The sequence below is a fragment of the Polypterus senegalus genome, chromosome 14 (assembly GCF_016835505.1).
Source record: "Polypterus senegalus isolate Bchr_013 chromosome 14, ASM1683550v1, whole genome shotgun sequence".
Lineage (NCBI taxonomy): Eukaryota > Metazoa > Chordata > Cladistia > Polypteriformes > Polypteridae > Polypterus > Polypterus senegalus.
In genome coordinates, this window is record NC_053167.1 from 78,884,436 (window position 1) to 78,897,611 (window position 13,176).

The window sequence follows — 13,176 nt, forward strand, 5'->3', positions numbered from 1 at the left end:
CTTTATCTACAAGTCTCTATAGAGACTGCGGTGCTGTCTTATAATAAAACACTAAATGGCAAAGATAGCTTTGAAGAGATAGCTGGAATATATAAAATAACATTAACAGACAAGTCAGAGGAACATAAATAAATAATCTGCTTGAAGACCTCGAGGTGACTTGCAAGCAATCTCTTCTGGTGAAATCACAAAACATTGAGGTATCTTAGGCATGACCTACCAATGGCCTAGTCGATATTTTACAGTATGTGTAGCAATGTAAATGTCTACATTTGTTAGTGGGCTGTCATTTCATTTTACAGGAATCAACCAACCCCGAGCAAGTCATTCATGAGCAGGTGGTATTGCACTATGTCGAGGATATGAGGAAGTGGAAAGAACGATACATGGTGGTGAGAGCCAACTACAGCATGGAGTGCCACGAGAGTCGAGAGGTCAGTGAGCAAGCCAAGTTTGTGTGGTGATCCTAATTTTAATTGCACACTTAAGCAAATGATAAAAGGTCACAAAAAACTTTGTGATGTCACATACTAACCAAAGGCTAAGAAGGTTTTAAATTTTAACCCAAAGGTTTTGAGCTCAATCTCCATCTCTGACTTATTTTGGTGTCTCTGAGCAAATTACTTAACCTGTTCGTGTTGCAGTTTTAAAAGAAAATCCTTCAGGAATTAACAAAGTATATCAAATCAAAATCAAAAATCAATAGGTAGAAATGAAACACAGCATAAGAAGCCGGTAGTGTGTCCATTTTAGGATATCCTTCTTCCTCCCTCCTACCTCTGCTAAAATGGCATCCATCCTCCAAGAAAACTACCTCAATCCCTGAAGCAAAACTTCCATCCTCCCTCCTGCCTCTTTCAGAGTGGCATCTGGCCTCTGTTCAAATACCATCCTCCTTCCTGCCTCTGACCTAAGACACAAAAGTGAGAAAAATGGCATTAGTACATGTGTGGGAATACATTTTAGATAGCAAATCATGTCCATCCTCTTTAAACTCTTTTCTTTGAAACTCCTTCATGTTGCAGCTTTATTATGACTTAGAACATTTTGCTTATACAGTATAATGGTTTTTGTAATATGCATTTTTATAATCTGCTTTTTGCACATCATAAATTATTTAAGGTGTAAAACAGTGATGTTTAATTTTTTGACATTTAAAGTATTGCTCCTTTTCCTTTTTCTATAATTTAAAATTGAAGTAGTACATTTTGCTTTTTAGGCTACTGACATATTTTTCCACAGTTTGAATAATTTAGAAAAACTGTTTCCATTGTGGTCGCCGGCCCGGACACAGACAGGCGGACACGTCAATGTCACCCAACACACGTTTATTTGCCATATTTACAAGTGCACAACAACCCAAAAGTCCTGGCCACCAAACAATGCCTTCTGTTTCTTCAGGTCGCCTCCTTGCCTCCTCCAAGACCTCGTCCTCTTCCGCCCGACTCTAGTCATCATATGAAGGGAGGCGGCCCCTTTCATAATCACCCAGATGTGTTCCAGGTGTGTCCCAGCAATCTTCCACCGACACACCCCAGTGTGGCAGAAGTGCCGGCTGCATCCCCGGAAGCACTCCGGGTGTTCCTGCTCCTCTTCCCCCTAGCACTTCCGGGTTTGGCGGAAGGTCCCGGGCTCCAAAGGCATAGGGGTGTCCCTTGGCGGTGACCACGGGCCCCTACAGGGTTGAGCTTCAAAGCTCTGTACCCGTGGCCCCCAAGGGTACCAGGGCGGTCGCCCCCACATGGTCTGGGGAAGACGTAAACCCTCCTCCAGTCCTTCTGGGTGTCCCGGCCGGGTCGCCCCTACAGCCATCTCCGACACCATATTTCAGTAAAGAAAGTGTACGTTTTAAAATATAGCTAAGCAAATGCATACTGTAAGCAACTATGTCCTTTATAATTGTGATTAAATCTTATAATGTCTGTTGTGTTGCTTTTGCATTTTTATATGGCTATGCAATCAATCTTCCACAAGTTGGATTCCATGCTGTGACATCTCAGGGGAGTGATCATGTAACTCGGTAGATATGGTCACCTGAATGTGACCTCACAGTGACCATTTCCACTTCAGGGATATTTCTTCCCTTTTTCTGGTTGCCCCACCTTCTCTGTGTGGTTTGGGTTTCCTGCTGGCTGCACTTAAAATCTCTCGGCCTTCTGCATAAAAAGACAACTGAAAGCATGCTGTTAACATCAGCTCCTTTATCTTTTTAGGAATGGTCAAATGCTGCCTTTTTGCCATTTTACTCACATAGATTTTAAAGCCAATCTTTACAACTATTATGATTTTAGCACATTGATTTGTTTTCTTTCGTTTAAATTTCCCCTTTCCATTTATTCATTTTTTTAGTGTTTTCACTTTATATGGCTCTTTAGGAACTAGTTAATTTCAGGCAAGTTATCACATCTGTCCATGTAGTGTTATGTGAATGAAGGAAGCATTGTGGGTTTGACCTTAACTTCTTTGTAAATTATCTCTTTTATCTGGCTACCTATAGGGTCTATCAGTGGAATTAACTGTCATGATTTTGCCATTGTTCTGTTTGTGGTCTTTGTTTCCTTTATTTTAGCTTATTTATTATATTTCTTTTATTGGCCAGTTATTTTAAAATGTTTATGTACATAAATGTTTTAATTAATGAAAAATAAAATATAGAACTTTAAATGTTTTAAAATAATGTTGCAATTGTTAAAAATGTTAATTTATTTTGACATTTTATTAATCTGGATTAAATGCCATGAAGATGGAGTTTCCTGAGTCTCTGCAGCTGCTCAGCTTTCCCAAAGCCTATTCTTAAGCATTATATGCAGAGAGCTGTACATATAAAAGTCTGAATAAATTTGAAAGAATGTCTTAATTTTATAATTCTACAATTTCTTCCTGTAACCCAACCAGGCATTTCTGAATGGAGCAAGTGCTAAAAGTCAAGTGCTGCCTACAGGAGGTGCTGTGCTCACTTGTGAGAAGGCCTACGCTGCTCTCGCAGACAAGTTTTTCCCTGATCCATCTGGTGAGTTCTGAGCAGCACTTTTCCAATTCCATAGGTGTTCCTTGCATTTGTGTATCTTAGGCTAATATAGCCTATATACTGTAAGTCATTGACAGAGAATTTAGGGGCTGCTCTGGCAGAATCAAGGCCAGCTCATGATCCATGATCATGTTACTCAATCACCTTATGTGATGTTTTTAAAAGGAGAAGCCAAGCTCTCAAAATAACTTTTCAGTAAAAAGGTAGCATAACACTTGAATAAACTCCTATCTAGTTTCTTACCCATGGGTAATGCTGCCTAGGTACAAATCATCCTAATCCCAATTCTATCAATTCATCATGAAAGAGAAGTAGACATTCATGCATTAAATTTGTTGACTCTAGATTGGCGTTTTGAGAGTGTTTGCCCTGTGATGGACCAAAGCTCAGTTCAGAATTGACTACCAGAATAGGCTCTAGTCTCTGGACAAATACACTGGATATAAACAGCTGCAGGAAAGGGATATAGTACATGGACCACACAATAGTAATGTATTTCATTTGAACATTTTGCTTCTGATCAGCACATACAGCTCAGTAATGCAAATGTATAAATTAATGATAAAAGCTAAATGATGGCTCAAATAATTATATTCCTGAATCGTTTGTTATGACACACAACCAGTTTTTCTTAAGTAGTCTCAGAATTATTGACTCCATTCAATAAGATATTCTACTACTATCGTGATTATAAGGTACATATCACAGGCCTGCTGGAAGTGGGGACTTCTCGCAAGTCTCAGGTATTTTGCAGATGTTGGCAGATTTTCCTTGAGAATAATAATCTTTAAAGCTGTTTCCCATTGAGAGCTGAGAATTTTTGCTAAGAAAAATGAGCAGGAAATTGAAAAATCCACATGTGTAAAGTTGGCAGAGAATCATCCTGGAAGGGTTATGTTTTCTAAGTATATATAAAGTGAAGTTGTGCCCTACCAAGGGTTTTTTGTGTTGATCAATGTCAAAACATCACAATTAAGTAGTTGAAGATTCTTTATTGTGATCCAGGAAAAGTGGGATGGATACATTTTTACAGGTCAGTAGACCTGTCATTCACACCTGCTGACCTATGGGATGTGAATAAGGAAGCAGTTGGCTTGCTTCTTCATGACTCTTTTTCTCTCTCTGCTCACCCTCTTCTTTGCCTTAAGCAGGGTCAGCTGGAATTCTTCTTGTCCAAGTGTTTTGGACATCCCATGGTCTGGAATCCCTACAGATTTTATTTTTTCTCCAGCCGTCTGGAGTTTTTTTTTTCTGTCCCCCCCTGGCCATTGAACCTTACTCTTATTCGATGCTAATTAATGTTGATTTATTTTATTTTATGAATTGTGTCTTTCATTTTTCTATTCTTTAATATGTAAAGCACTTTGAGCTACTGTTTGTATGAAAATGTGCTATATAAATAAATGTTGTTGTTGTTGTTGTTGTTGTTGTTTTGTGTCTCCTGCTGGGATGCTAATCAGAATTCTCTTCTTTTATATAATACATCAGTGGCTTCTGATGAACAGGTGAATTTCAGTGGCGTCCAATAGAAACAGATGATGTGTTCAAAAAGTAACCCAAACTTCACGAACAGCTCAGGTTCAGTGAGTGAAAATACACTATGGAATGATCTTTCTTCTTTCAATACAAATTTAGAGTCACACTGGCAACAAAATAAAAACAACAACAAAATAGAATTACAACACAAATAATAATTTTATGCTTAGCTTGTATTAAAGAATCATTCAATATACAATACATGTTAGAATCGGCCTGGAAAAACCCATTAGAATTCGAATGAGATGAATGGCGCAGTTAGTTAAGGTGATCTCTGACCTCTTTTTGCTGGAAATCTCTGCTAACAAAAGACTTTCTCCTTGTTTCCCTTGGATGAGCCTAAGAAATACTTTTTTAGAGACCAATACAGCATAGTCATGAAAACAAAAGAAAGAATGTGTAATATTTAGGATTAAACTTCACCACTGCTTACATTTGAAGCCCTTGTATAAAGCACCATAACGTGTTTCTAATTTTTTTTTAACCAGGGGTCAGTGATGAGGCATCTCCTCCAATGGTGGCCATGCCAGATAAGTTTCCAGTCTACCTGTGGCAGCCTTACCGAAGACACAGTTACTTTTGCTTCCAAGATGAACAGTCCCAGAAGAGTTTTACCACAATCCTAAGAGACTGCATTCGACACCAAAATTACGGTACTGCAATGCATCAACATACCTGCTGATTAATGTGAAGACCTGTCTGCTTCCTTGTGTGGTGTGATACTAACAAGCATGCAGTGTATTCTACAGTAGAGGGTCATGTCACCTCTCATATCTTGCTTACCTGAGTATGGCATAAGCTTTAATCAGATGGGTTTGGTTAGTGTTGCTTCTAAAACCCTGAGGACCCATGTTGGAGTCCCTGACAGATGAATCTCCGTGCAGGTTTTGCCCAATCTCCCTGTGTCTGTGTGGGATTTTCTCTTACATCCCAAAGATATTTAGGTTTGGTAACTGGGATAGTAAACTGACCTGATGTGACTACATGTGGGTATGTGTGCCCAGTGATGGGCAGATGTCCAGGCCAAGAGTGCCTCCTCCAGGGCCCTATAATGGAAAAAGAATTTTCCGAAAATTGGCGGATGGATGAATTGAAAGTAGGTGTGTTTGCATTGTGTCTGTGGTTTATTATTTCACCTGTTGGGACAGAAGCCTATTTTCTGTTGATGCTGGTTTTCGAGTGGACAGTGTCCTCTGCATTTTGTGTCACTGGTCTGGCTGGACAGCATCCATGATTTACAGTCTGCCACCACAATCAGATTTCAGTATCTGCTTGGTGTAGAGCATATGATGAAAGAACGAAGTAAACACCACACAGGTAGCAATTGTGCCAGTATCTAAACCTGGTTTCAGGAATTGTGAGGCTATGTTACTAATCACTGTGCCATGGAATCCTCGGTTAGTTCAGTAACACTAGTGTATTTGCTGTTGAGGGGTGTAAGAGAAATTTCAAGTCATGTTGTGCAGGATAACTTATAATTATGTTTTTAGAAAATAACTGAGATGTCAACCCTCAACTTCATAAGACTTTGCGTGTTGATATAAATCTATATTTAAATATAACATGAATATGAGATCTGCATCCTGTGTGGAAATGACTTCACTATCTTCACATTTGTTTGCGGTTAACAGCCTTATATTCATTATATGACTAAAACAACAGATTCTTCTATTTGAATCATTTACTTTGAAATCTGTCACATGTTGTGAGACTTCTGAAATACGAGGCCTGCAATGGCCGTGTCCAGGAGCAGCTCCTGCCTTGTGCACCGGATGTGCAGTGTGCCCCTTGAATTTTGTTAAGCAGCTTTGAAGATGTTAGGTTTGGAACCTGATGAATAAGTCTGATTTTGAAAATGGATGCAAGATGATGCCAAGTCTGTAGATTTGGCGAGTCAATCATCTTGCACTTTAGAAAAAGCCTTGCAATATGGGTGGATGAAGCAGCTTTTGGTTTTGTTGCTTGTGGCTGAAGAGCTGGCCACTGAGGCCACAAATGGTCTGTACAGGCATTTCCTTCCCTGTATTGTAACCCACCACCTGCACTTGTGTGTTTACAGCTTGCTCTCCAGCTAAAAAACAAAGACGCTCATGCTGAAGTTATGCAGCATTCCAGCCGTTAAGGGCAAAGTGTTGGCTCAGTGCTTAGCAGCGTCGCCTCACAACTGCAGTGATCTGAATTCAAATCCAAACCTGGTTGCTGTCTGTGTGGAATTATCTTCAGTGTCTGCTCTGCATCCCAAATATATGTATATCAGGCCATCTGCTAACACTAAGCTGACCCACTAAGACTGAATGTGTTTCAGGGTGGACTTGTGTCCCACCAAGGCTTGGTTTCCACTTTCCTCAGTAAGTTACCAGGATAAGTGATGGCTTCCCCTAAGAACCCATAAATCAAATACTTAAAATGAACGGATTAATAGGTACATGATTTACACTTGAAGGTGATCATGGCTAGGAACACTTCCAAAGCAGATCCTCTTGAATTGACGGTTGCGGAGTGGATTTTGGTTCCATAATTCAGTGCCTACTATAAATTAGGAAATTACATATTACCACATTAAAAGAAGGCCACAGACTGAGTCCCTACTGGCTTGTGCACACCTTTTCTTTCATTCCCCTCTGTGTGTCTAATGTTATCAGGCCCTCCACACATCTGACACTCTTGACTCCCATGAATTGTTTCCTACCTAATAAACTAATAATGGGATTCACTGGTCACATCAAATTCTTGCCTATTGAACAGAATCACAGGCTGGGACCCGGTGTGGCAGGTCGCATGCAGAGAGGGTGTCAAATGGCACTTTAAAGGTATTTTAAAGTGTGTATATACAGTACCGTATATATAATACATCACTGGTTAGGGATAAAGCATCATGAAAGTGCCATCCATCCTTTTTTCCATCCTACTTCTTCCAATTCATTTTCGCAGAGGGCTGAAGCCTTTTCTGGCAGCATTGGACACAAGGAACCAACCCTGGATGGGATGATCATGGTAATGAGCATACCATAATGTTGTTATTAAATCTAGTACTTACAGTAGAGTACCGAGCAAAAATCAGTTACATCCGCACCCACAGTCACACAAGGCCTGTTTGGAATTGCTACTAATCCTGTCTTTTATTTCTTTGGGGGATGTGTAAGAAAATCAGAGTAAGCAAGGGGAAGCCCACTTAGACACAAGCAGAATGGGTAAATTCCAAATGGACAATGACCAGGAGCTGGATTCAAACTCACCACACCACCATACTGCCTCATGATCATAACATTACTCTTAGGTGCTGTAAACTTCCACCCATCCATTTTCTGAGCTCACCTCTTCATTTACAGGGTAGCATGGCCTGGAGCCATTCCCTGCAGACTGGGTGGAAGTCAGGAGCCAGCCCTGCATGCGCACACCTACATGAATTTATGTCAAACACAAGCTGGGTACTTGCTTTTAGATGACCATTTTTCCACCATGCTTTCCTAATCCCACTTGATCCTCCTCATCTAAGACTCCATGTGATAATAGTTGGCAATTTATAGCATCTGTTGACAAAAAGTGATCTCTTACTGTGACCAAGAAAATGAAAAAGTAACCCATTGTATGTATAATCTATTCAGAGTTAGCCATGGGTCAAAGCTAAAAAACCAGTAGACCAATGACGCTGTAATGATTTCTAAATAGCTGGCACTGAGGTAAGTCAGGTAGTGCTTTCAGCTCCATTCCCTGCTGGCTGCCTATGGTGTGCTGTTTGCATGTTCTGCCCGTGTCCTCCAAAGACACACACTACTGTTGTTGGCTTGATGGGTGTGAGTGTTCCTAGCTTTGTGATTTGGCTCTTCTCTCCAATTCATGTCATTATAAATTCTGCTCCCTGCAACCTACACCACAGTAAAGCAGGCTTAGGGAGATCATGGGCTATGAATTCCCTATTTTTCCAGAAGAAAATGGTCTTGAACTTTGAAATGGTGGTTTTCAGGGTTTCTTGGGTTTTAAATGTATGATAATAGTGGTCACCATGGCCCTGATGTAGACTAAGCATAGCCAGGAAATCGAAAGGTGAATTAATCATTCAGGAAGTGTAAAATTGACAGAAATAGTTATGGTACATAACAATCATGTTATCTGCAGCACGTTAACAGAGGCAAAGTTGAGCTTCAAGCCCATTGTAGTTTCACTACTTGAAAGATGGTAGAGCCTTTTCATTTCAAACGGGCCCTTTTCATTTTTTTATTTTCTGTGCAGATTTCCAGAAACAAAAGACTTCTGAAGTTGTGGCTTTCTTGGATTCGGTGAGGTTTTACAGACAAGAGAAAGGCCATTATGGATCCTGGGAAATGCTGGTGGGCACAGATGTTCAGGTATCGTATGGATTCTGGATTTATTTCTGTTGTTGTTGTTGTTGTTGTTTTCTCATCTCATGTAAAGTCTTGGTGTGCTGGAACCTGGCTGCTGCTGACACCAGTGGTCTACCTTGGAGACATCTTTGAGTCATGAACCTCAAGTCACCACAATCATGACCCCCTAGGCTGACCACCACATTGTTAATGAAATACTTTATTTCTGGTCATTCATCTCTTTAGATTATTTAAATCACAGAAAGCTTAGATATTTCTTGTTCTGCCTTTTTGGAATATTTATGATGATTTATTCTTGAATTAATAATCAGATTTCACAGATTAAATAAAAACAAGCTGCATTAGAGCATACATGCTGTCTACCATGCAGTCCGCTGCAGACTGTTTGCACACAGGAAAACCTCGAGTCTCTGTTTGATTTAAGGCATGCAAATCAAGTTTACTGCTATGGTAACAAGCAATAGGTAGAAGGATGGCGATAGCTCTGCGGTTTGTCTGAGGTTGACGTATTTGATATTTTAAGAGGGGCCATATTTCTAAATGTCATGACGACTCTCTTAACAGAAGCCTTGTTTGCTGCAACAGCGTTGTGTGAGACTTACTTTAATTGAGGAGTTTTAAATAAAAATGTTCAAAGCATAAAACCTTGTCAGTTTTACTAGTCTTCATTCTTTTGTTCATGCTGCAGATTACAAATGTGTGCCATGTGTCTCAAAATTTGAATTTATGAATAATGAATCCATATATTAATGAAAGAACTGACATCAGTCCAGTCAACAAATTATTTAATCATTTTATTACCGTACTGTGTCCATTGATGCTTGGGCAGTCTTTAGCTCTCAGCTACCTTGTATTACATTAAGTGGGCTCCAAAATGGATTGCCTTTATCATCAGGATGGTCAGAACTTATTCCAGCAGCATGGGGTACAAAACAAGAAGAAGTCTTGGATAGGATGCCAGGCTATTTCAGGGCACATTCACTCGCATGTATGCTGCCAAATTTAAAGTCCCCAGCCAACCTAACATGCATCTTTAGAGTGTGGAGTGTCCATGCTGACAATGACCAGGCTAAGAATTCCATCCCAGGTTAGATCTGTCTAACTGCATCTGTGAGAAGATCTAACTCCTGCACCACCATGTTGAAAGAAGTTCATTAATTAATTAACAGAACGCCGTATTTGATATAAATATACCAAAGATAAATTGGGGTGGCTTCATTGGTTTGAATGACATCCAATGACCCTGATAAGGATGTAATCAAGTGTCTCTGAACTGCCTTATCTCTCTTTAAGTACAAGGCCACTCTGTCATGCTTTGCAAGGAGCTTAAGAAAGACGGTTCTGACGAGATCATACAGCCAAACAAACTTCAGCAATGTCTAGTTATAAGATATCACCAAAGTGAGAAGGAAGGTCCCCACAGTACTATTATCTACCACACTTAATTTATTCTACAGATTTATGGTGTGTGAAGAAAAACTTCAAAACATTTCAGTAGAATTTACTCCAAACAAGGTTCTGTCCATGTCCCTGTGTTCTAACTGAATAATTAATATCAACATAACATCAGGTATCAACCATGATAAGTTGCTATATATTTCTGACCATTTCTATCATGTCTCCTTTTAACATTTACTTGCTTAAACTTTAAGGTTTTAGCTTCCATTTTATCTTCCATCCATCCATCCATCTATCCATTATCCAACCCACTATATCCTAACCACAGGGTCACGTGGGTCTGCTGGAGCTAATCCCAGCCAACACAGGGCACAAGGCAGGGAACAAACCCTGGGCAGGGTGCCAGCCCACCGCAGCCATTTTATCTTGTAGCTCCTAAACTGGTGCCCTGAAGTCAGCCAAGTCACTCTTCTTTAGACTTTCTGTATTTTCTGTAATACAAAGACCAAAACTGCAGATGAGGTTTCACAGACATGTTACATAGCATAGACGTAACCTCCCATGACTTGTGCTCAACACTGTGCCCTTTGTAACCTAACATCCTATTAGCCATCTCAGTTACTTCTATAATCTATAAAAATTAATGAATTTCTTAGGGATAATCTGCTTGATGGTAATAAGTGCAAAATAGAGACAGCGGAGAACGAAGTATAACGTAAAAAAATTCCCCCCATTCAACAGGTGGCAGCAGGAATGTCTATTGCATTTTGTGCGACCCATTTTTACCTCTTATGGCAGACCTGAAGGTTCATTTCTCCTCTCCTGTGGAGAGGGTTCTAGAAAGAGGGTCCCAGCAATCCTAGAGGACATTCTGGATCCTGGAAGTGATCAGAGATATCTGGCCAGACATCTAGTGATCGGTCAGTCAGAGCAAAGGTTCACTCGACAAGAGGAAAAGATGCCTGCATTTTAACTTGGTTGCAAATTACACGACTTCTAGTCAGAGGGGATATGAAACTAAGATGACTGCAGTTGTCAGTCTCGTCACCTGAGCATGTCACATCACATGAGTAGAAATTGTAGGGCAGTGGTTCCCAAACTCTGTCCTGGGGACCCACTGTGGCTGCAGGTTTTTGTTCCAGCCAACTTCTGTTTTTAATTGTCCTCATTAAATGAGTCGTTATTTCCCAGTTTCTGTGTTTTGGAGTCAATGTAGAAATTACAAACTAAGTTTGGTAGATTTTTTTTCAACAACATTTATTTCTATAGCACGTTTTCATACAAATTATGTAGCTCAAAGTGCTTTGCAAGATGAAGAAAGGAAAAAAAAAGAAAAATATATAAAAAATAGGCAATAATAATTACCAAAGAATAGAATATTAAAATATAAATTCAAATGTAATAAGCAGTTATATGGGAATATGTGATTTTAAGTCGTATTTTCAACCTAATTTCCATTCTGCTTTTCCAGGTGTTCTGGTTATTGTATTGATTCTTTACTAAGTCGTTGCAGCTTTCATCACCCCGGGCGTCTGCTATCCTGGTTGTTAATTGTCACTATTAGGGTTAAATGAAGGGAACAAACTACACAGGAAAAGGGGACAATAATAGGAAAACAACAAAAGAGACTTAAGCATTTGTAGCTTTAGAAAAAAATAGAGATATTTGTAAATGTCTTATAAATGTAAAAACCATGCTGTTGTATATTTCAGAAAGCAGAATAAGAGAAGAGTAAAAAAGACCAGCTAATTAAATGAGGTCAGTTGTTAGCGATCATTACCACTGATTGTGAGTCTGGTTGGAACAAAAACCTGCAGCCACAGTGGGTCCCCAGGACTGAGTTTGGGAACCCCTGTTGTAGGGCATGGCAGGTTACATGACTCTTCAGCACACTTTCACATTTTGAAAGTATCATGAGCCTTCCACTTTTTCTGACAGCCAGTAACATGCTGTCTGACAGAGTCGGTTCTGTATGAATGATTTCTAGGCACAGCAGGTTCAGCCATAATCTCCGTCCTTTTTTATTTTTTCCATTCTGTTGTGGTACATGAAACATAAAACATCAGACAGACAAGCTGTTCTTCTGTCTGTGAGGTCCAAAAGACCCGTGTTCTTTATCCCTCGCCGTCAAATTTTATGCATTGCACTTCCGGGTGAACATTCATTGGTTGCCAGCTCTCTTGCACGCACAGAACCTGAGGCTACAAGTAAAGATAAAACCAAACCTGTTTGTCAGGACGAGTCACAGACTGGTTGGCGTTAGTCACTGGAGATATCTGACTATGTCACTGGCAGCCATGCAGTCCAAACTCACTAAGATTATGTACAGTAAGTAAAAGTGCTACATTGATGGATTGAACGCCAGAGGTCCACATGACCATTGTCGTCTAATTGTTCCATGTGGAGTCTGAAAACCATAAGAATTAATTAAGATCATTGATTGATTTTTTTTTTTCTGTCTTCCCTAGCCATTGGACTTTTACTTTATTCTTTGTTAATTAGCATTGCCAATTTTTTATATTTTTTTTTTGTAAAACACTTTGAGCCACATCATTTGTATGAAAACGTGCTATACAAATAATTGTTGTTGTTGTGACTGAAAATCACTGGAAAAGTCATGTAATGTGCCAGGGTGTAAAGTGTTTAGTAAGTGTGGGTAAGGAGCACATTTTTGATGTGTTTTCCACTTGAATTGGTCTCTTATTACTATTTAGTCCATAATGTTTACATATTTGATTGTTGTTTTACAGAACAGCATGGTTTTGTGTGTTTTTTGGCACGAGCGTCTCCATTTTGGAGATCCAGACACATTGTGTCTACATCTCCACTACTCATTCGCAGCACATGTTGTTAGGTGTGTTACTTCCTCAT

At 39.7% G+C, this 13,176-nt stretch overlaps 1 protein-coding gene across 1 annotated transcript in view; it reads left to right on the forward strand.

Annotated features, from left to right (window-relative positions):
* Window positions 1–13,176, forward strand: part of niban1a (niban apoptosis regulator 1a) — a 114,064-nt gene that overhangs the window by 73,662 nt on the left and 27,226 nt on the right. The window contains exons 3-6 of the mRNA XM_039734937.1: window positions 303–434; window positions 2,896–3,010; window positions 5,053–5,217; window positions 8,795–8,910. Coding sequence (XP_039590871.1) covers window positions 303–434; window positions 2,896–3,010; window positions 5,053–5,217; window positions 8,795–8,910 — 528 coding nt within the window. The remainder of the gene's footprint in view (window positions 1–302; window positions 435–2,895; window positions 3,011–5,052; window positions 5,218–8,794; window positions 8,911–13,176) is intronic.